Source organism: Cervus canadensis, chromosome 3 (genome assembly GCF_019320065.1).
Source record: "Cervus canadensis isolate Bull #8, Minnesota chromosome 3, ASM1932006v1, whole genome shotgun sequence".
In the NCBI taxonomy this organism is placed as follows: Eukaryota; Metazoa; Chordata; class Mammalia; order Artiodactyla; family Cervidae; genus Cervus; species Cervus canadensis.
Window position 1 is genome coordinate 66,823,733 of NC_057388.1, and position 22,658 is coordinate 66,846,390.

At 41.2% G+C, this 22,658-nt stretch overlaps 1 protein-coding gene and 1 long non-coding RNA gene across 3 annotated transcripts in view; one reads left to right on the plus strand and one right to left on the minus strand.

Moving 5' to 3' along the window:
- The window catches only part of LOC122438481, a 171,939-nt gene that overhangs the window by 112,625 nt on the left and 36,656 nt on the right, over positions 1–22,658 (minus strand). The window contains exons 2-3 of one of the 2 annotated variants that reach the window (XR_006268570.1): positions 18,347–18,451; positions 7,571–7,691 (exon numbers count right to left, since the gene is read on the minus strand). This is a non-coding gene — a long non-coding RNA (uncharacterized LOC122438481). The remainder of the gene's footprint in view (positions 1–7,570; positions 7,692–18,346; positions 18,452–22,658) is intronic. The other variant, XR_006268569.1, reaches the window with a different exon arrangement.
- C3H7orf31 (chromosome 3 C7orf31 homolog) overlaps positions 11,093–22,658 on the plus strand; it is a 40,926-nt gene continuing 29,360 nt past the window's right edge. Inside the window, exons 1-3 of the mRNA XM_043463368.1 lie at positions 11,093–11,423; positions 12,099–12,256; positions 21,389–21,565. Coding sequence (XP_043319303.1) covers positions 12,123–12,256; positions 21,389–21,565 — 311 coding nt within the window. The 5' untranslated portion in view covers positions 11,093–11,423; positions 12,099–12,122. The remainder of the gene's footprint in view (positions 11,424–12,098; positions 12,257–21,388; positions 21,566–22,658) is intronic.

A 22,658-nucleotide genomic window follows, 5' to 3' on the forward strand; every position in this document is an offset into this window, starting at 1 on the left:
TTTTAGAGTAGCAGACAATAGAAGCAAGGTGGTAAGTGTGTTCTTCTTCACAGCTCTTCTCCTGTGCTTTACCAAGCACATCCCCTCCAATAGTCCATTCTCCACCCCGCCTCCTCTCTTCCTACACTTCACTTCCTCAAAGAAATGCCATCTGGATTCACCCTAACATAAACCTTAGCCAGCCTGTAAAGGCAAGGGGAGTGGGGGGTTGCCGGGGAAAGGTGGGGATGACGCATACTATATGTCAATGATTTTCAGGGAGGGCAACTTCCATGAGATCTCAGGTCCACATTTCATACATCATACTAGGACAATGACCTTGAGAAACAGAAAAAGGAAATAAAGGACTGACTCTGGAGCCAATTTCTCAGTGAGAAAAATGAAAGGTCAGTGTTCATCTAGGTGTGATCAACAAAATGAAATAGCCAAGAAAGGGGAGAGTGCCAGCCTCTTCTCTTTCATTTTGTCTTCTCTAAAGACCTTTCTGCAAACATTACTCTACACTCTTCCAATGTAACTTATCATGTTATTTCATAAGCATATCAAACTACATGTGATTCCCTAGAAATATGCATGTTCACAGAAATATGCACATTTCTGTGCCTTCATTTGTGCTCATTCCTTCAGCTCAAAGGCCCCTTTAATACTTATCAAAATCCTTCAAGGCCCAACCCTGGTCAAATTTGGATGCAGCTGTATATAAAAGAAAACCTAAACAACATACTTTTTCCAAGAGAGAGTTTTTTTTTTTTCCCCCCACACATATAACAATGTCTGGAAGGAAGCAGTTCCAGGCTGGTGTGGGAATTCCATGGTCATCAAGGACCCATCATTCCAATCACAGGCTGAGCAGCCTATTCATGAAATATATATTACATAAATATATATTTATATTACATGAAACATATAGCCTATTTTAATGTTTTTCCTTTACTCAACCAAGATCAACACTGTTGACATTGTGGGCTGGATAATTCTTTGCTATGGGATCTGCCCTGTGTATCATAGGATGTTTATCAAGGCCAGTAGCCTCTACCTGCTAGATGCCAGGAGCACCACCCAATAAATAAGACAACTAAAAACGTCTCCAGATAGTGCCAAATGTTCTCTTGGAGGCAAAATCATCCTTAATTGGGAACCATTGCACTAGCTTGTTCTTCTTTGTATCCCAATCCCAGCTTAATAATAATAGTGACTATTGATTGCTATGATAACTGTTTTAAGTTTAATACTGTTTTAAGCATTCTCGTTATGTTCATTTTTACACATGAGAACTGAGCTCACAAAGAACATTCTGAAGAAATGAGAGCTAACAGATGGCCTCGACCAAGGTCTGTTTCATTTCAAAGTTTGTGCTTTTCCTCCTTCATCCACTGTCCTGTCCACCACCCCGTCAATCACCTCCCATCCAGCCCCCAAACGTAGTGAGTAGTCAGGAAACAGTTGTTGAATGAAGCTCTCAAAAGAAAACATGAGCACACTGGAGGCCAGGAAGAAAGCCTCAATGCTTTAAACATTATATACAGATTTTTAGAAAGAAGGAAGGAAGGAGGAAAGGAAGAAGAAAGAGGGGAAAAAAAAGACCTAGATGCTTGGACAGCTTTAACCTAGCCATTTGTTAAGGTATTTACCTCAAGAGCAAGTAAGGAAGTGTCCACCTTAGTAATGAATGACCATAAAGATTTAAAACATCACAGAAGAAATGCTCTACCATTTTTAACTTAGACTCTGAAGAAGCAACTAATGATTTTTTTTCTCTATAGCAGAGAAAGTGCTGTAGTTGGTGATGAAACTCAACTATCATCAATTATTAATTTCACCAACTATCAGTTTCTACTTCAGTGGGAGAACCGAACTGGTCAAGAGAGACTTTGACATACGCAATAATTGGCCAGTGGAGTTGGGAAAGGTATCAGTAAGTACGCCTCTCCCTGAGTTATTTGCAGTCTCTTACCAACCCCATTAATGAAGTGAGACAAAGCAATAAAGGAATCAAAGTAAATCTGAAGTAAGCCTGTCCCAGTCCACCAACATGAATTGTGGGAGTACTGGACTATTGCAGCCTTTCCCAGATTAATGTCTGTTACTAAATGCCCTGTAGAAAATATCACTTTGCTGCTTGGAGCCAAATTGAATTAGGAAAATATTATCTGGTGAACATAATACCCAATGTTTATTTTAACTTACTACTTATTAAGTGGCCTTGAATTCCTAAAACATTTATTAGATGTTGTACATTTTATTTGCTGTTAGAAGTATGAAAACAATCAGGGAGATTTCATTTGCCTTTTTTATGTATTCTATTTTGCTGTGGTAAAATACACATAACATAATATTTACCGTTTTAACTGTTTTTAAGTGTACAGTTCAGTGGCATTAAGTCCATTTCACTTGCCTTTTTACAAGGTCTAGTACTATTCTCTAATTATACTCACAGTATTAATATTTAAATAACCATACTCAAAGCTTTAACATTATGTTGCCTACCAGAAAAAAATGCCTCTGACAACAACAAGGTTGACGCTTTTTAGAGATGCTCTGATTCTGACAAGCTTATTTAGGAATATTAGATTTTTCACCAGAACATTAAATTTTTCCTTTATTCCCTGGAAGCTTATTTTGAAAGGAAGTAATTGTTGCTAATCTTTTTTCCTCCCAAGCTATTTTATCATCTCACTAGTTTATATGGCTTTGTATTCACCTGGGGCAGAAGTTAGTGCTTCTTTAGAAATATCTGGGACAGCAAAACCTTCTGTTATCAGTCAGATATGAGAACACATTTCAGAACAGTAATGAAGATGAAACATTTGATTAGTTTAATTTCCCTGGGAAATGGATAATGGACAACAGTCACACACATACTATGTTACAGCACTTCTCTTTGAACTTCAGGGCACTATCACATTCTTTCTAATAGCCCATTTTTGTTTTTCCTATATCATGAAATTTTCCTCTTAGAACAAAACACAAAGGCAATATGTACTATCCTATGTGTAGGTTAGGAAATGAGAAGTATTATCTCCCGTTATTCTCTTCGTAAATGTAAGAACTAAAGTATGAAAGGAGTTGAACTGGAAAGTCACTATTAGAATGAGGAGTGGAGTAATACGTTAATAAGATTAACATGGAATTAATACTCTCTTTGTAGAGATAGAGAAATATTATTTTAATCCTGAAGAAAAATTATCTCAAAATTTATTTTACCTCTTGCCAGATTTCCAGCCATTAGTATACTGTGATTAATAAAACATAAAACCATTGTTTCACTTTCTTAAAATATGCAGCAATACTAATTAGCTATGGCAATATACCTACATAATTTTCAACCTGCTTTTAAAATGTCACACAGCTTTTCCCTTGTAATTTAAAGCACTGAATTGTAACTGATATTGCAAAGTTACTTTTAACCACTAGAGGGCAGAAAATGTTCCACATTTGTACATAACTGATTTTAAAATCTTAGACCAAAAACAATAATCACCACCCCACCACAACAGAGAGTCTTTAAGATCCTCTTGCTTTATATTGTACAATATACTGCGCACTTAAGGCTCAGTTATCAACTAAAATTTTAAACTAATGCACAATCACCTCAATTCAACAGTTTATAATAGACAAAAGTAAACATTTTTACAGCCTGAGTCTAGCTGTGAGTTAAGGATTATTAGCATTAAGGAATCAGCACATCTTTAAGGAAAGTCAGAATACTTAAACAAAACAGGCAGAACCCATTAAGAATCAGCAAGATTCTTTCTACATTAAAACATCTACAATCGGATGGAAAGGTTGTTTATCATAAAATTAAAATAGTAACTGAAGTCATAAATTGATCAAATGCTAAAATATTTACATGTGACTCTTTAATTTCTTTATGTACTTTCTTTTACCACAAACCAAATGTAGCTCTAATTGTGACAAAGATGCTTTACATTTCCTCTTAATATATCTTTTTGACCTCATTAATTTTTGTTAACTATTTCTATTAATTTTTGTCCCTCCCAATTAAGGCATTTGCATTTCAGTAACTAAAGCATTACTTTCTTTGATTAGACATCCCAACCTCTTCACTTTCTCACTCTCATTAATCAAAACATATCATGGTGAATTAAGGCATTTGGATTTCAATCTGTCTGGGTAACATTTTAATAACTGCCCCCTCTGCCTTCTCTCTCTGTCAATTCTGGTCATGTCTTACATCACAGGACAGAGAGAGGGAAATGGTGGCAGGCTGACAGAAGAAGAGAACAGGAATGAAGCCAGGGGTTATATCACTGGAGTCAGCGACTTCTCTGATGCATGAGCCTTTCACTTGCCAATCAAACCTGACAAGGCTTTTACCTTGTAGGGTTATTGCTGACCTTACCCAAGACACTAAATCATTTCTGCAGTCTTGTTTCTTAGCCTAAGCAAACCTTCTGTCCCCACTTTTCAAGTCTGCGGGCACTGTTTACTCTAATACCAATAAACACAGCACCATGGTGTAGAAAAGCTGAGGAGGGACCGCGAGAGGTGTCACTTCTCTTGGACTAACGAAAGCGATGCACATGTAAAACCAGGGCTAGTCAGAGGGAACGGCTTCCATGCTATGACTACTGGTATAAAGTTACAAACTGGCAGTTTTTAAAAAAGTTCCTAACAACTATAACTACCCAGTAATAGATCTGACTCACATGAGTCATGGCAAGGTGATTAAGCAGAGACTGGATGGTCAAATAGAGATATCAAAAAGGAATACCACAGATGTCACTTCTGCTTGTGTGAAGTTGTACTAATTAACTTCCAAAACCTTATCAATCTTCTTTTAAGATTTATTTTATGTTTAGCAAAGAGATACCTGCACAAGTTTTAAAAGTCAAAAGAATGCTGCAAGGCTTTTAGTTAGGGTGACTGCAAAAACTTCCAGTTTCCCAGGGACAGTTCAGATTTATGCCTGTTACCCCAGTGTAAGTATTAATAGCCCTCCCTTTTACTCTCCAAACTGTCCCAGTTGGATGACAAACTAATGTCCCAAGCCCCAACCATATCCACTCCCAATTTCTATTCCCCAGAAGCAATTAATTTTAATATGTTTAGAAATTTTTCTATATGGATTCAAATTTCTAAACAAACAAAACATGAGAATACTACTTGCATCAGTTAAAATTGCCTTAGAATGCAAAGGCCAGGGGGGGAAATCATTGACTTAAACAGGTAGAAAGAGGTGCCTGGAAGGTATATTGTTTGAAGGCTTATTCATCTGAAAATGACTTCCTCCTTCACACGTTGGGATTTTATATTCATTCAAATTCTCACAAAGCATAGGGGTAGGAAATGTAGTGTCATTGCTGAGACACACTACCTAGATCTCCCTTCAGAATAAGATCTGCCGCTCAAGCTGTCAACTCTGACGGGGGCTGACTCAGCTGCAAAGGGCTAGCTATCTGGCCCCACCATAATACCCTTCCCAAATCAGAAGCAGTCAATGCCTGACTGAATCGGGGGTGAAAACAATTTTTCCCACCCAACCTAGGGCTGCTCTGAGATGCCATCAGTGCTCCAGAGCTCCACGGAAGGCTAGCCAAGGTTTTGTCAGGCTCATGTCACTGATGGAGTTGTCCCTCTACCCAATCTTGCTTCCTTTTCTTCCTTCCACAGGTGTTCACTTTTAATAAACAGCTTAGACCCCAAACTCCATCTCAGCATCTGCTTCCAGAAAATGCAATCTGCAACAAATAGATACTATGGTTCAAATTCAAAAAGTGCAAAAAAGCAATATGGTCAAATACCTCCCTCCCACCACTGAGGTCCAGTTATTAGTTCCCCTTCTCAAAGGCAACTAATGTGGCCAGGTTTTTGTGCATATTTCTAGGAATAGTATGCATATATAAGAAATGCTTATACATATATACACAGTTCCCTGGTGGCTCAGAGGTTAAAGCGTCTGCCTACAATGCGGGAGACCTGGGTTCGATCCCTGGGTTGGGAAGATCCCCTGGAGAAGGAAATGGCAATCCACTTCAGTATTCTTGCCTAGAAAATCCCATGGACGGAGGAGCCTGGTGGGCTACAGTCCATGGGGTCCCAAAGAATCGGACATGACTGAGCGACTTAACATTAACTATATATATATATACAGACACACACACACATGTGTACACATAATTTATAAGAAAACATATAATTTCAATTGCTACACAAACAGCACATACTCCACAACTCTTCAATACTTTGACTTTTTTCCATTAAAATATATCTCAGAGGTTGTTACTAGACAATACATAAAACATGTCATCATTCTTTTTAATAGCTGCCTGGTATCCCATTGCATAGAAATAACAATTTATGTGGGGAACAATTATGTCAAATCTTTTCCTATTATGCACAGTGTTACACTGAATAATCTCTGTGTGCATTAGATACCTGTTATGCATGTTTTCAAACCCTATGTGTGCATGCATGTAGGAAAATTCCTAGAAGAGGGGTTCCTAGGCCAAAATGCTATGCGTGCATGCTCAGTCGCTTCAGCTGTGTCCACACTACAGTTATAATTTTAACAGATGCTGGTAAATTGCCTTGCTTTTCTATCATACCAATTTGTACTCCCTTGAAAAAAATAGGAGAGTGTATTTCCTCATACCCTTCCTTTATTATATCACTGAATTAAGGGTCCAATATAAAATATAACAAAAATAGACATTATAAATATCTGATGAAAATATATTTATTATATATCCATGAGACAGGGGGAATTCTATAAAATTTACTTGCCAAAAATTTGAATGGTCAGTTGAGCAATTTTAAGTGATTGAGGGGTGGCTGGAGTGTTTATCAGGCTTGTTCACAAAGGGCAGCAGATTTGCACTTAATAGCCACCATATTGCTTAAGCCAATTTCATATAATAACTATCATTTCATACCTGTTCAGAAAAAACAATCTGAGAAAGAATAGATATACGTATATGTTAACTGAATCACTTTGCTCTACACCTGAAACTAACACAATACTGTAAATCAACTAAACTCCAATAGAAAATTAAAAATGTTTTAATGTTAAAATTTTTTTTAAATAAAGTATTCAGGGGCAGTGCAGACAGTTTCCCAGGAATATATTTTGAACAGGTTTGGGACAAGCAAAGTAGGCACTTCGTGAGGCCTTATTAATATTATTATATTATTAATATATATTATTAATATTATATTATTATATTAATATTTCCTCACCAGTATTGATTCATAAACATTATTATTTTATCCACAGACCATTGGTTTAATACATGTACAGTTATCAGTAATGAAGAGGTTGAAAGTTCCCCATGGTGACCATTGGAGTTCTAAACTATTTTTAATTAAGTTGGTCCATTTAGTTGAAAATATGCCGTTTTGAACACAAAGTAAGCCGTGGTCCCAGAAGGAGGACTCTCCTGAGAAAATTTAGAGAATTGGGATCCCATACGTCAAAACCAGAGGTTCAGAAAACAAATGAGTGCTCACACAGAGGGCAATAGCATCACGAAAACAAAAACAGATCCCCCTAAAAAGTTGGAGAGCGCTCAATCAAAAGGAATGAGCTTGAATCTGAGAGGAGACTTACCAGACCAAAAGAGTGAAGAACACAAGGGGATCAACTGGGTACCAGGCATGATTCCCAGGATCGTTAGTTCTTTAGGGATCAACTCCTTCAAATACCCCTTCTGACACCAAGTAATGTGAACCTTTAAAAGAAAATGGTAACAGGTTAGCCAGCAAAATTCAATTTATTTGGGAATGCCACATGAATTGCCCTTTGGGCCATGGAAACTACAGCAAACCATAGGTGAAGACCAAAGGTGAAAAGTGAAATTGCTCAGTTGTGTTAAACTCTGTGACCCCATGGACTGTAGCCCACCAGGCTCTTCTGTCCATGGGATTTTCCAGGCAAGAATACTGGAGTGGGTTGCCATTTCCTTCTCCAAGGGATCTTCCCGACCCATTGCAGGCAGACTCTTTACCGTCTGAGCCACCAGTGAATCCCATAGTTTGGAGACCAAAAGAAGGAGTATTCTTTTATAGAAGAATAATGGAAAAGTGGAAGGTGGGAGGGGCTATTTGTTTAAAAGTTCACTGGAGGAGATTTCAGGGTTGTAACAGTTTCTCATTGGCTGGATTATTTCCAGGCAAGAAGAAAATCTTCCTTCTTCCTGCTGTAAATTAAGCTTCTTCTGGCTGTAATGTGTAAACTGTGATGACTGGTATGTGTATGAAAGCTCCCCCTTAGGTCTGCCCAACTCCATTTTGAATGAGGCTTTCCTTTATTCATCTTCTTTTTTAAAGTATTTATCTATTATCTATTACTAATTGAATATTTGTCTGTGATGGTCTTAGTTGCTACATGCAAGATCTAGTTCCCAAACCAGGGATCAAACCCAGGTGCCCTGCATTGGAAGCTTGAAGTCTTAGCCTCTGACCACCAGGGAAGTCCCTCATTTTCATAAAACATATGTCATGTCATTATGCTGTACACCTTAAATTTATACAGTGGTAGTGGTTTAATCGTTAAGTCATGTCCAACTCTTGTGGCCCTCTGGACTATAGCCCACCAGACTCCTCTCCTGGCAATCCTTTTTGCCAGGATTTCCCAGGCAAAAATAATGGAATAGGTTGCCATTTCCTTCTCTACAGGCTCTTCCCAACCCATAATTGAACCCAAGTCTCCTGCATTGGTGGGCAGATTCTTTACCACTGAGCCACCATGGATTCCCAATTTATACAGTTAGTATTAATTGCTCAGTCATGTCCAATTCTTTGCAACCCCAGTGGCATTTGATAATGAATAAAACTTTAAGAGACTTAGTACTCCTTGGCAGATATGAATATTTTTATTTTGATCTTTTTTCCAGTTTTATTAATATAATTGACATACAGCACTGTATAAATTGAGGTTTCCTTGATGGTTCACATGGTAAGGAATCTGTCTGCAATGCAGGAGATGTGGGTTCAATCCCTGTACCAGGAAGATCCTTTGGAGAAGGGAACGGCAACCCACTTCAAAATTCTTGCCTGGGAAATCCCACTCCAGTCTATAGGGAAAATCCACACAGAATCTGATCCAGGGCTTTTTTTCTTATTGTAATAAATATCTTTGACCCACTCTAGGGAAGTAAAGTGGCTTCTCTGGGCTGGGAAGATCCCCTGGAGAAGGAAATGGCAACCCACTCCAGTATTCTTGGCCCAAGAGATTCCATGGACAGAGGATCCTGGTGAGCTACAGTCCATGCGGTTGCAAAAGAGTTGGTCACGACTTAGCGACTAAACAACAACTATGACATGTGTCGTTGGGGGTCACATACATATCACCAGATGGCTGAGATGGTGTGAATTAAATCATAAAAGCCTAGATTAAGGAGTGTTGGTCAAATAATAGACCCAATCCTGACATCCTTTAGAATCTTGCAGATGTAAAAACATTTCCAAAGAAAACAATTGTTTTTTAAAAGATCTGGCAAAAAACTTATTCTTGCCTGTAAATTTTACTTGAAAATAACAAAGGCAAAAATAATTAAATTTTCCTAACCTTTATACTCTGGCTTCCCAGGTGGTGCTAGTGGTAAAGAACCTACTTGCCAATGAGTTAGGTCTCTGGGTTGGAAATATCCCCTGGAGGAGGGCATGGCAACCCACTCCAGTATTCTTGCCTGGACAATCCCTGGACAGTGGAGCCTGGCAGGCCACAGTCCGTGGGGTCACAAAGAGTTCAACACAACTGAGTGACTAAACAACAACAGTCATTTGACCAAAATAAACTTTCAAACCCACCAGGAAGCTATCACCACATATCCTAGTCAATCAACTTATAGTTTCCTCAACTTTCTTGGTATCACAAACACCCATTACATACTAACATGTGGCTAGTGACACAGATTCATCATATGTCACTGATTTATGACACTCAGTTATTACCTCCCAGGAAGAATCAAGCCATGAGGAAATCTGGACAAAGGTGAAGTAGGTAAAGTCCTGGGAGGCCAGGCACATAAAAGGCTGGGCTGACAAGATAATGTCATGGGTATCCTGCACACACAAAGCAGCAAAAAGGCTGAGGTGAACTTCTATGAGAAATTTTTCGGGTAAAAAAATGTTAACGGGGTCAAAAAGAAAGTCAAACTTCACCTAATTCACAACTCTGCCTCCTGAAAAATCTACACTTCCTGGTTTAGTGGCTGGTAACTACTGGACTCTGAGAGAGGTGCAAGGACAAAGAAACAGACCAGGAATACAAAATTACCCCCTGGTCTACTCTAACGCAGCTTTCCTTCCCTCACGTCAGCGAACACTCACCTGGAAGGCACAGCACAAAATGAATACCCACTAGTGGCTTGATTAAAAAGTTGGGAAACAGGCAGAGAACAGCTCTGTTATACCGCCCTTCTGAAAGGTGGTCGTTCTTGTCCCCACCTTCCCCCGTGTTCCTGCAGGCTCAGTTCCAGCCTCTCCCCGCAAAAGTAACCAACCTTCCCACATCAGGGTCCTTCCCAGGGGTCCTGTCCTTAGCCATCACAGAAACTCGTGGTCCCGTAGGTGCAGAATCGTGGTTCACGTTGGTTTCTTCGGGGAGGATTGGGGGGCGGGGGGAAGGGGGGTGGTAACAAAGGTAATGGAAGCGGGGCGAGGTCTTTGCTGATCGGGTAGATCACCGCAGGCACACTGCCTGTTTGCCCTGTCCGCACCCACCTAGGGTAGGAAGAGCCTCGGCCTGGCATAATGTAGGGGCTGCACGTGCTGAGTCCTGCGGAGGCCACCCTCGATAAGGCCGCACTGTTCCCCATTGAGGGTAAGGAACACGGATGTGTTGGAGGCTCCCACCTCATCAGAGTCTCCCTGGCACCGCACTCCTCCACCGCCCCAGTACACAGCAGAGAACGCGCGGGCCCCAGGGCCGGGAGTCGCCTGGACCAAGCAGCCCTCGAAGGAGCATGTGATACGGCCTGCAGAGGGCGCCAAGGGGCGCAAGGGGGCGGGGCCAGGGGCGAAGGGAGGGGCGGATAAAGGGGCGGGGACGACGGGCTGGGGTGCCGGAAGAACTCCTTTCGCGCGTGGACTGGGAGTCTACCCCTCATTCCCCACCTTCCTTCCGGCTTCCAGTTCTTGCGGGTTCCAAGAGTTCGTGGGCTGGCTTCTTCCGAAACTTCTAAGAGCCCACCGCCGCCCCTGCTCTCCTCTCCGAAGCCCGCCGCCCGGCAAGCATGCATTACCTATTGCCACGGTCACGGTCGCCGTCACAGGCACCCTCAACCCCACGCCTGGCCTGCCCGCCGGCCCTCTCTCTCCTTCACCCGCACCTGCACGCAAGCTCCCCCGGGCCGCAGGTGCGGACGACGGCGGAATTCCACGCCCCGCAGAGGCCCGCCAGCTCTAGGGAGGGGAAAGGGAGGCTCTGCCGCCTAAGGCTTCCAGGCTGATGTCCCAAGGTGCGTCGGAACCCCGAGGCACCGATCGGCAGGGCGTTGATGGCCCTGAAGGCTAGGCTTAGGCCGGTCCTGGCCAAGGCGCATCTTTTGCTTCCCTCATCAAGTCCCAAGGAGGGGTGGAATTCTCACTTTGGGGTCTCACTTGTGCTGCACGTCTGATTCTCCACCTCTGCCAAGAACCTCCCGACTAGAATCCTTGAAGACCTTAGAAGCACAGGTGTTAATTCTGTTGGATGCTGGGTCTCCCTGCTTTAAAAAAAAAAAAAAAAGACCCGGGCAGGGGGAATCCGCTGAGTTTTCTTGAATAATTACGGTTAAAATTGATGCAAGAATCGAAGGTCAGTCAATGCCCGCCAGGTAGAGGCCTTAAATGAGTCCACGTGTCATCCACTCATCATTCATACTCTACTTTAGAACCTCTTCCACTTTGTGGATTTGTTTCAGTTGAAATTGGTTTACATAGAACTTAAGTTGCTATCTGTTACTGAAAGGACACCCAAGGGCCCACAGATAGGGCTCACCCCAAGGATAGGAACCCATGATTTCTAAGCAGACTTCGGTTGAACTACTGAGCAGTACTAAGCCAGTTTCCTGCCCGCCCTGAGGGAGGGTCAGTGTGACAGCAACTAAGTCAGTGACTCTTTAACCAAGTGCGCCCTCCTTTTCTTTTTCCAGGTTGTGCCCTTTTAGCCAAGAAGCATGGAGGTAATTCATGGCCGGCCCTACTGCTGCAGGGAGCTTGAAGGAGCTGACATACTGTCAGAGACCTTTTACTCTAATGAATTGCACACTCCACTACAAACGACTACTCGCCCAACTGCCTCAGAGGACAGGTAAGACAAAGACTGGAGAATGCAAACAATTATAAAAGGTTTTAATATATTACTGTATTTTTGTTTTGTGAGAAAAAGCATTTAAGGTTATGGACCTCTTCTGTGTATCACATCACTGGGAAGGCATAATATGACAATGAACTAAACTTTGAAGTGTCCACATCTGTTAGTAACTTGGAAAGAAGTAAAAAGGTACTGTATATTTTTAAAAGGCAAACATCAAATATTCATCTACTGCATTCTAGAACTCTAGAATGATCTGTTCCTTCATTTTGAATTAATTTTGTTTCTTTGTTTTTGGCGTGCTAGGGCTTCATTAAGTATGGGCTTTTCTCTAATTGAGGAGAATGGGGGCTACGCTCTAGTTGCGATGCTGAGGTTTCTCATTGCAGGGGCTTCTTTTGTTGCAGAGCACTGGCTCTAGGGCGTGAGGGCTCAGCAGTTGTGGCTCTTGGACTCTGTAGAATACAGGCTTAGTAGTTGTGGCGAACAGGCTTAGTTGCTTCTCAGCATGTGGGATCTTCCTGGACCAGAGATTAAACCTGTGTCTTCTGAATTGGCAGGCAGATGCTTTACCACTGAACCACCAGGGAAGCCTTGTGAACGTCAGGGAAAATATTGCTTTTCATTGCTGTGTTTCAGTCACTCATTCATGTCTGACTCTGAGACCCCATGGACTACAGCACATCATGCTTCCCTGTCCTTCACGATCTCCTGGAGCTTGCTCAGACTCATATCCATTGAGTCGGTGATGCCAACCAACCATCTCATCCTCTGTCGTCCCCTTCTCCTCCTGCCTTCAGTCTTTGCCAGCATTAGGGTTTTTTCTTATGCATAGGCTTTTTGAATCAGGTGACCAAAGTATTGGAGCTTCAGCGTCAGTCCCTCCAATGAATATTCAGGGTTGATTTCCTTTAGGATTGACTGGTTTGATCTTGCAGTCCACAGGACTCTCAAGAGTCTTCTCTAACACCACAGTTCCAAAGCATCAGTTCTTCATTGTTCAGCCTTCTGATGGTCCAATGCTTACATCCATATGTGACTACTGGAAAAACCATAGTTTTGACTAGACAGACCGTTGTTGGCAAAGTAATGTCTCTGCTTTTTAATATGCTGTCTAGGTTGGTCATAACTTTTCTTCCAAGGAGCAAGCGTCTTTTAATTTCATGGCTGCAGTCACCATCTGCAGTGATTTTGGAGCCCAAGAAAATAAAGTCTGTCTCTGTTTCCATTGTTTCCCCATCTGTTTGCCATGAAGTGATGGGGCCAGATGCCATGACCTTAGTTTTCTGAAGGTTGAGTTTTAAGCCAGCTTTTTCATTTTCCTCTTTCACCTTTATCAAGAGGCTCTTTGGTTCCTCTTTGCTTTCTGACACGAGGGTGGTCATCTGCATATTTGAGGTTATTGATATTTCTCCCAGCAATCTTGATTCTAGCTTGTGCTTCATCCAGCCCGGCATTTCTCATGATGTACTCTGCATATAACAAGGTGAAAATATACAGCCTTGATGTACTCCTTTCCCAGTTTGGAACCAGTCCATTGTTCCATGTCTGATTCTCACTGTTGCTTCTTGACCTGCATACTGGTTTCACAGGAGGCTGGTAAGGTGGTCTTCTTTTCCCATCTTTTTAAGAATTTTCCACAGTTTGTTGTGATCCACACAGTCAAAGGCTTTAGCATAGTCAATAAAGCAGAACTAGATATTTTTCTGGAATTCTCTTGATTTTTCTGTGATCCAGGGGATGTTGGCAATTTGATCTCTGGTTCTTCTGACTTTTCTAAATCCAGCTTGAACATCTGGGAGTTCTCAGTTCATGTACTGCTGAAGCTTAACTTGGCGAATTTTGAGCATTACCTTGCTAGCATGTGAAATATGTGCAATAGTGAGGTAGTTTGAACATTCTTTGGCAATGCCCTTCTTTGGGATTGGAATGAAAACTGACCTTTTCCAGTCCTGTGGCCATGGCTGTTTTCCAAATTTGCTGGCATATTGAGTGCAGCACTTTCACAGCATCATCTTTTAGGATTTGAAATAGCTCAGCTGGAATTCCATCACCTCCACTAGCTTTGTTTGTAGTGATACTTCCTAAGGCCCACTTGACTTCACACTCCAGGATGTCTGGCTTTAGGTGAGCTATCACACCATCGTGGTTATCTGGGTCATTAATATGTTTTTGTGTATAGTTTCTTTAACTGACTACAAAATTAAACACAGCATGTACTCAATTACCTATAAATATATTAAGGTATTATTTGAAGCAGTATCTAGGTACAACCATGTTCCTAGTTCCTAATAAATAAAATTTGCTTTTCACTTTATTCCATGTGAAGTTTTTCCCTTCCTGGTCCCCAAATGGGAAAACCAGGATGATCATGTATTCTCAGAACCTCCCCCTCCCATTTAACTCCCTTTAAATAGTGGCTGGGCAGCTTACAGAGATAGAAGTTCTCTTTTCTCTCAGTAGTATTCCTCAGCTTCTCTAGAACATGTCATCAGGGCAACATTGGTAACTCTACCGTATCCACACTGGGGCTTACTTCTTCCAAACCAGGTTCAGGGTATATGGCTCCCAACTCAAACCTCAAGGTATCTCAAAAACAGAACAAAACAATGAAGAACAAAAATCTGCTGGCTTTTAGGGATTACTCTTCATAATGGTAAGGATGAATACAAGTCGTAATGTATTAGCTCTCAGCAGCTTAATTTTCTAAGTGTGGCTGTACGTAAAGGGATGGCTTCTTAAATATTATAATATATTTTGAACTAACTCGGCAATTTAAACAGAGATGAAAAATTGTTTCCTCTCATCCAGCTACTTTTTTTTTTCTTTCCAGAATAGGCAGCACAGTCTAATTCAGTTGTTACCCGCCACTAGTCTGGTAACTCGGCACATCAAAATAACATGACAAGTGTCCTGAAAATAGATTCCCAAGCTCTGTCTTTGGGCTTCCCCTGTGGCTCAGTGGTGAAGAATCCACCTGCAATGCAGGAGATGCAGTAGACAAGGGTTTGATCCCTGAGTCAGGAAGATCCCCTGGAGAAGGAAATGGCAACCCAGCAACTCACTCCAGTAGTCTTGTCCAGAGAATCTCTTGGACAGAGGAGCCCAGCAAGCTCCAGTCCAAAGGGTCGCAAGGAGTTGGGCGCCACTAAAGTGTCTTAGCCCACACTCAAGCTCTATCTGTAGACACTCTGACTCACTGGGTCTGGGTTAGATCTAGGGGATCTGCATTTTTAGTATTTTTCAACTTGTTTTGAGAGTCACTGGGCTAGCAGAAAGCACTGAAAACATGAAAACCAGGATTATGGTCTAGTTTACCCAGTGACCAAGGGCAAATTAATCTTTGTACATCAGTTGCTTTCTTCACTGGTATGTTTTGGGACAATTATATTAGTCACTATTATGTATAATTACTTGATCTCCTTAAAAAGTATTAATAAGTGAATGGCATTCTTTTGTGTTTTTTCCATTGAAAATTTAACAGTGGCAGGTACAGATACTCAAAACCACATATGCCTACCTCCTTTTTCCATTCAACTGACATCTCCTTCCTAGTCCATTAGGAAGATAAACATCAATTAAGGAAGTGTCTTGAGAATTGCTTAAGATTTAATTACAAGTTCCATTTTATTTCTGTGTTCATCCCATTGCTTTCTGATTCCTGCGGTTTGGGGGTTTGTTTGTTGTTTTGTTTTTAACTGTTAGCTTCCTGTCAAAAAATAAGCATATGTTTGTTCTAGCCTTTCCTTTAATCATGCCTTCCAATCGTTATTGGCTAAATTCAGCCCCCCAAATCAAAATCCTGTAAAGTGACTCCAAAGAAAGATATTGGTTCATCTACAGGAAACATATCTTTCTCTTAAACAAGTAAACATTAATTTTATGTGGCTACAGATTTCAGCACTAATAACTTATTGTTATTTGCCTAGGAGACATGTATTATATAAGCTATAAAATTATTTAATACTGAAACTTTAATATTTCATTTAATTAGTTCCTTCTATAAATTCTGTTAATATTAAAGCTAAGGGGTAGGGATATGAGACCCTACAGTGAAAGAGAAATATGACTTCTTTGTGCTTTGCCTTTTGTTTTAAATGGTTTCCTGCAACTTACTGGTTTTAGATGAATGCCAACCCAAATGATTGATTAACATACTCTACTGGCTCATCTTCCTAGGCTAGTGTAATATATGAGGGTCAGATGCTGAGAAATTGACTCATCTAATTTAAATGTAACTTTTAAAAACTTAGATATTAAAGCTTAGGTTGCCATTAATCAAATGTATTTAAATATTTTTCACTTGTCATGCCCCCACACTGTGTCTATTGATTATAGTCATAGTTCATACCTCAGAGGTCTGAGAACAGAATACCTGCATCCCTTCTCCAGTATCCCCAATCAGTGGACACCAGATTCTCCTTGACTAGCTGGTGTAGGGGGTGGCAGACTTCTTCCTTAAAGGACCAGATAGTGAATACTTAAGGCTCTATAGTCTCTGTCAAGGGCTTCTCTGGTGGCTAAGATGGTAAGGAATCTGCCTACAATGCAGGAGACCCTGGCTTGCCTAGAGAATTCCATGGACAGAGGAGCCTGGCAGGCTACAGTCCATGGGGTTGCAAAGAGTCAGATACACTTTCACTTTTTTCACTTTCAGTCTCTGTCAAACTACTCAGCTCTGCTGTTGTAGCAGGAAAACAGTCATAGACAGTAGCCAGTATAGAAATGAATGGTCATGGCTGTATTCCAATAAAATTTTACTTCCAAAAACAGCAGTAGGTTGGATTTGGCCTGTGGGTCATAGTTTGCCAACCCCTATGTAGTGACTTTGAGATAATATATTCCATTGTATGACAGTCCCAAGAGTTAGTTCTTTGAGCAAATTTGTGCAGGAGGTTGACACTAAACCAGTGCATGGGTGCAGAGAAGAAAGAAGCTCTGCTGTCCACATCTGTTATCTCTGAGTTCCCTTCCCATGTTTCTAACTGGGTCCCCATTGCTCAGAAGGTATCATCCAAAGGGTCTGTGAGATCATGCAGGGTGTTACCCTTATCTTCCTCTCTTGCTTCCCCTCTCAAGCAGCTCTTCTCTACTGTGCCTCAAATTTCAATATTCTGTATCAGCTCTTCTGATATAGCCTAAAATTCAGCTGTCTTTTCAGCCCTTAAGATTCAGCTAAGTTCCACTCAAATCTTTATTCCATACATTCTGGTAACCCAAAGCCTTCCTCAAAATGTACCAAAATCCCCAGGATGGGGTGGAGATGACCATAACTGACTTTGGGTACCAGGGTCCACATATTCTGCTTCTGTTCAACATTTTGACCCAGATGTGAAACAGTCATTTTTTAGTTGCCTCCAAAGACCTCATCTACATAGAGCATTTGTGAGCCTGGTAAATTTCACTGATCAGGTAAGGGTCTGAAGGAAGAATCACATCATACCATATAATATATAACTAAAAATCCCTTATAAGCCATAGCTTCTGTATTTAAAAGTTCTTTATCCTAGCTACCATCAGAGTTCCCCCAATGGCTTTTCACTCACTATGATCCCTTAGCATCCTGCTGGCCTCTTTTCTTCCTCTCCCTCTACTTCTCTTTCCCCTCATCTTCCTCTCTCAAGAGTAAAACAGCAAATCCCTTCCACTGCTGAGCAGCTTAGTAAATCTTGGGTTGCTTGAGTCCTTATCAACACCTGTACTTGCAGAGTCTCTGTCACTTCTCCAAGTGGCCTAACAAAATACTTGATCAAACAAGCAAGTCTTCCCCAAGAAGGATTCTGGAGCCAACACTGTCAGGAATTTTCAATTCCATAACCTTTCAACTCTCTAGGCCTTCTTCCATGATATCGCCCCTGCTTAGGGTCCTCCCTCTCTTGCACCCAGAAAAGTCCTACTCATCCTTTAGAACTCATCCTAGACAATGATTCACCCAAGAATCCTTCCTCCAGAAGGGGATCCTGTTGGTCTTGCATATATATGAATAGGGGGTATGCTATCTATCTCTGACCACTTAAATTCAAGTTCAAGTCATGGGCAAGTGCAAATTTGGGGAGAAAATGAGAGAGCTGGTTTTTCCTGACTCACCTTTAACATGAGAGGGCAGTCTTTTAGGGTCCCAGTTTACGGTAGGGATGGCTTCCTTTAGATTCCTCACCTGACTGATTTCTGTGCTTCTCCCCCTGCAATGCCCTTAAAGCAAAAATGAAATTTGCCAGAATTAGCACTGCCTTGTGAAGAAAGCTGGGCACCAAAAAAATTGATGCTTTTGAACTATGGTGTTGAAGAAGACTCTTGAGAGTCCCTTGGACTGCAAGGAGATCCAACTAGTCCATCCTACAGGAGATCAGTCCTGGGTGTTTATTGGAAGGACTGATGCTGAAGCTGAAACTCCAATACTTTGGCCACCTCATGCGAAGAGTTGACTCATTGGAAAGACCCTGATGCTGGGAGGGATTGGGGGCAGGAGGAGAAGGGGACGACAGAGGATGAGATGGCTGGATGGCATCACCGACTCGATGGGCATGGGTTTGGGTAGACTCCGGGAGTTGGTGATGGACAGGGAGGCCTAGCATGCTGCGATTCATGGGGTCGCAAAGAGTCAGACACGACTGAGCGACTGAACTGAACTGAACTGACTGAAGGGCCAAAGTGGCTTCTGTGCTTGCTTACCTTTCCGGATTCCTGTTTCCCCTCTTGTGGAACCCTGATGTCTCTTTCTGTCTTGTTAACAATGAGTTGCTTTTAAGAAGATGCTTTTCTTTTCAACATTTTGTGTTGTTTGCTCAAGGAAAATCAAAACAGTCAAATAAAAATAGAATTCAACTTCTCCAAGAAAATTTGACCCAAAGTTCAATGGGTCCCCTTTCTAAAATTATCATGTCACTGTCTGCTCTCAAGGAAAACCACCTAGTCAGTATTTATTGAGCATATATTTGCAAGGCACAGTGCCATATCCTGGGGATTCCGTGGTGAGTGTGCCAGAGTCTGTCTGCAATGACCTGTCCTCTTTGTTGTGCTGTGGAAACTGTGATGAATCATTGTTCTTTGTTCTCTAGAACATTGTGCTGTTCATTTCTTGGTGACAGATTACTGCTTTATTATAAGAGGATATAACTTAACAACAGTCAGGTGGAAGAGGTGCATAGGGCAAGTATGTGGATTGGGGCACTGAACTTCCATGAAGTCTGAGGGCCCCACTCTCCCCCCCGCCGCCACCTCCACATGGTCACCAACCCCAAAGCTATTTTTCCAGCATTTTAATGTATTTTTAGTGGGATGGTTAGTCTAAATAATTGATTGCCACTAGTGGAAACTGGAAGACATGAAATCCTTCCTAATTAGGACACAGGTCTTTAGACAGATTAAGAGTTTTGTGAGGGCTTCTTCCTAGCCTAAAGTTTTCATATTGTGTCATAAGAAGCAGTCCAGGAAACAAATCAGTCTCTTTGGCCTTTTTCATTCACTCAGGCATGCAATTCATTTCACAGACATCCATTGAGTACTTCCTATGAAGCATTTTTACAACAGTGAATATGTGTCCTTGCCCTTCACTCCCTTGTTGAGAAAGAGCAGAGAAAGTCCTCTGAACTACCAGTTGTTTTTTTTTTTTTTTCACATTTTTCAAAAGCATTTATTAAGAAACGGGGCCGGGGGGGTGGGGGGGGGGAAGAAAGGTATAAAGTACACAATCAAAGGGATGAGAGAGTTTACAACATAGCTTCTTCAGGCCAGTGGCAACTAAGAAATATTTGCTGGGCCAACACCAAGGGTATGGAGGCCCCAATTCCATTTTGAATTCCATTTCTTTTGGCTGCTAACCCAACCAGCTCAAAACACCCTCCGAAGAGAAGTCAGATTGCCTTCTAAGACCTCCCCAAACTACTTCCCAGTTGCCTTTATGTCCCTTCTCTGCCTGGTCCCAGATTCCTTACCTAGGCTTCGGGTGAGCTCAGCCAGACCCTGCTGAGCCCTCTCCACTCTCCAGTCACTCTGTGGTCCCTTCATCTATTTCTGTTCCCATCCAGATTCATTTAATTAAACTACATTCATGAACCAGTTGGGCTGGCTTGATCCGCTGCCTTTGGTCAAGTTGCCTGTTTTTCTAAGCCTACATCTGAACTTTGCTCTTTCTCCGGTCAGGAACAACTTCTTGAGCAGCGTCTCTGGCAGCTCCCTGCCTCGGTCAGCCCAAGGCTACTGTCTCCCCCAGACAGAACCCTGCACCCCCGTCCAACCCTCCACTTAACTTCCAGGTGGCTCCAGTTCTCAGCTAACCCGTCTAGGTGGTGGTTTAGTCACTAAGTTGTGTCTTGACTCTTGAGGCCTCATGGACTGTAGCCCACCAGGCTCCTCTGACCATGGGATTCTCCGGGCAAGAATACTGGAGTGGGTTGCCGTTGCCTTCTCCTGAACTACCAGTTTTTAAGATGAGACTAGCCCTACCAGCCAATTTAGGAAATTTCCATGTCTTCAACCTACAGAATGGTATAGTTGTAAAGGGTGGAACAATTGGAGAACTATTGTTCTATGGAAGGTAATTTGTTGAATAAGGCAGTACTTCTAAAGTTTAGCATGCAAAGGAATCATCTGGAGGGCTTGTTTAAAGCAGATTACAGCTTAAAGGGGTGGGATGGGGAGAGGAGAGGGAGGCTCAGGAGGGAGGGGATATATATATATATATATATTATATAATTGTGACTGATTCACACTGTTGTATGGCAGAAACCAATGCAGCATGATAAAGCAATTGTCCTCCAATTAAAAAATAAATTAAAGAAAAACAGATTATAGGGCTCAACACCTCACTACACCCCCCAATTCTGATTCCTGGATCTGGATGGAGCCTGAGAATTTATATTTCTAACAAGGTCCTTCTCATTCTAGCTCACTTCCGCATTGTAGAAGTGCTAATAAGCTCTCTGGAATCTCTCTTACAAGAGCATTAGTCCCATTCATGACGGCTCCTCCTGACCTAGTCACTTCCAGAAGATCCCACCTTTTTATATCATCACATTGGACATTAGGATTTAAATACATAAATTTGGGTGTGGGAAGGACACAAACATTCAGACCATAGCATTCCACTCTGAAGCCATTAATATTTCAAAAATCTCTCTTTTTCTGCAGGTATCAGAAATTAAGACAGTCACTCCAACGATGTAGGCTTCCATGGGGCGCTGAAAGGGAATATGGAGGGATAATGCCCATTTCGCTCCCTGAGGAACACAGGCCGAAATGTGAACCTCCTAGAGTCATGGGCAAAGGACATCAGCATTATGGATTTGGTGGAGAAATCTGGCCAAGGTAAATAAACTTTCAGTCCCTCACATAGAGGTCATTATTATTCAATTTTCTGTGTTTCTATTGTGAGTCCTTTGTTAACTTACATCTACTTCTAAACTTTTATTATTTATGAAAAGATACAGATGGGAACACTAATTATATAATTTCTAATTGTGAAGTCAGTAAAAATATGTTATAAATATCTTTGTTCTCCTTAGAGATGTTTAAGTATGTGATCAGAAATTTTGATTAATCTAATTCCCTTGCTAATCATATTTTATCTAAAATGAAGTAACATTCCTGAGAGAGATTAATTTTTTTGGCTTGAGCAAATAGATGGCCTAATTTCTACAAATGTTGTTGACTTGAATTTTTTTTTTAACAATCTATAGTCATTAGAATCTAATGGACATTGTTTTCAAGTATTAAAATATTTCAGTCATCATTTATGTCTTAAAGTTACCCTTTCAGCAAATTTATTCAAAGGCCAGTTAAAACTGAAGATAAAACACACACACACACACACAATCTGAGCAGTAAATTAAATGTCACATTAACTACTAAGCATGAAATTTACTCCAAACAAAATCCATTGAAGCTTCTCCACGCAGAGCCTGCTTACTCCTGCTTTATCTAACAATCCTGGCTACCTAGTTTACTAACAATCTAGCTAAATAGTTTTTTGTTCTAAAGCAGTTAAAATAAATAAATAGGCCACAGCTAGAGAGGAAAACAATACCAATAGGGACATGTGGTATCCTTATGAAAGCTTCGATAAAGTAATAAAAAGCAGACAAATGAAAAGTCCAATTGGAAAGATGCAAATATTGACACATTGAAGATAGGACCTCAAGTTCATTAACTCATTCAACAGATTTGTTTAAGCCCCCACTCTCGTGGAACTTACTTTCTAATATAATATAGATTTTTAATATCTTTGTAAAGTGGAAATTGTTATCCTGGCTTTACAATAGAGACCCAAGAGGTTCAGTACCTTTCCTTGGGTCAGACAATATGAAGTTTCAGAATGGGGATTTGAATCCAGGTTTATTTAACTCCATAGTCCACATTCTTTTCATCTGTTCATTCATTCACTCATTCCAGCTATTCATTT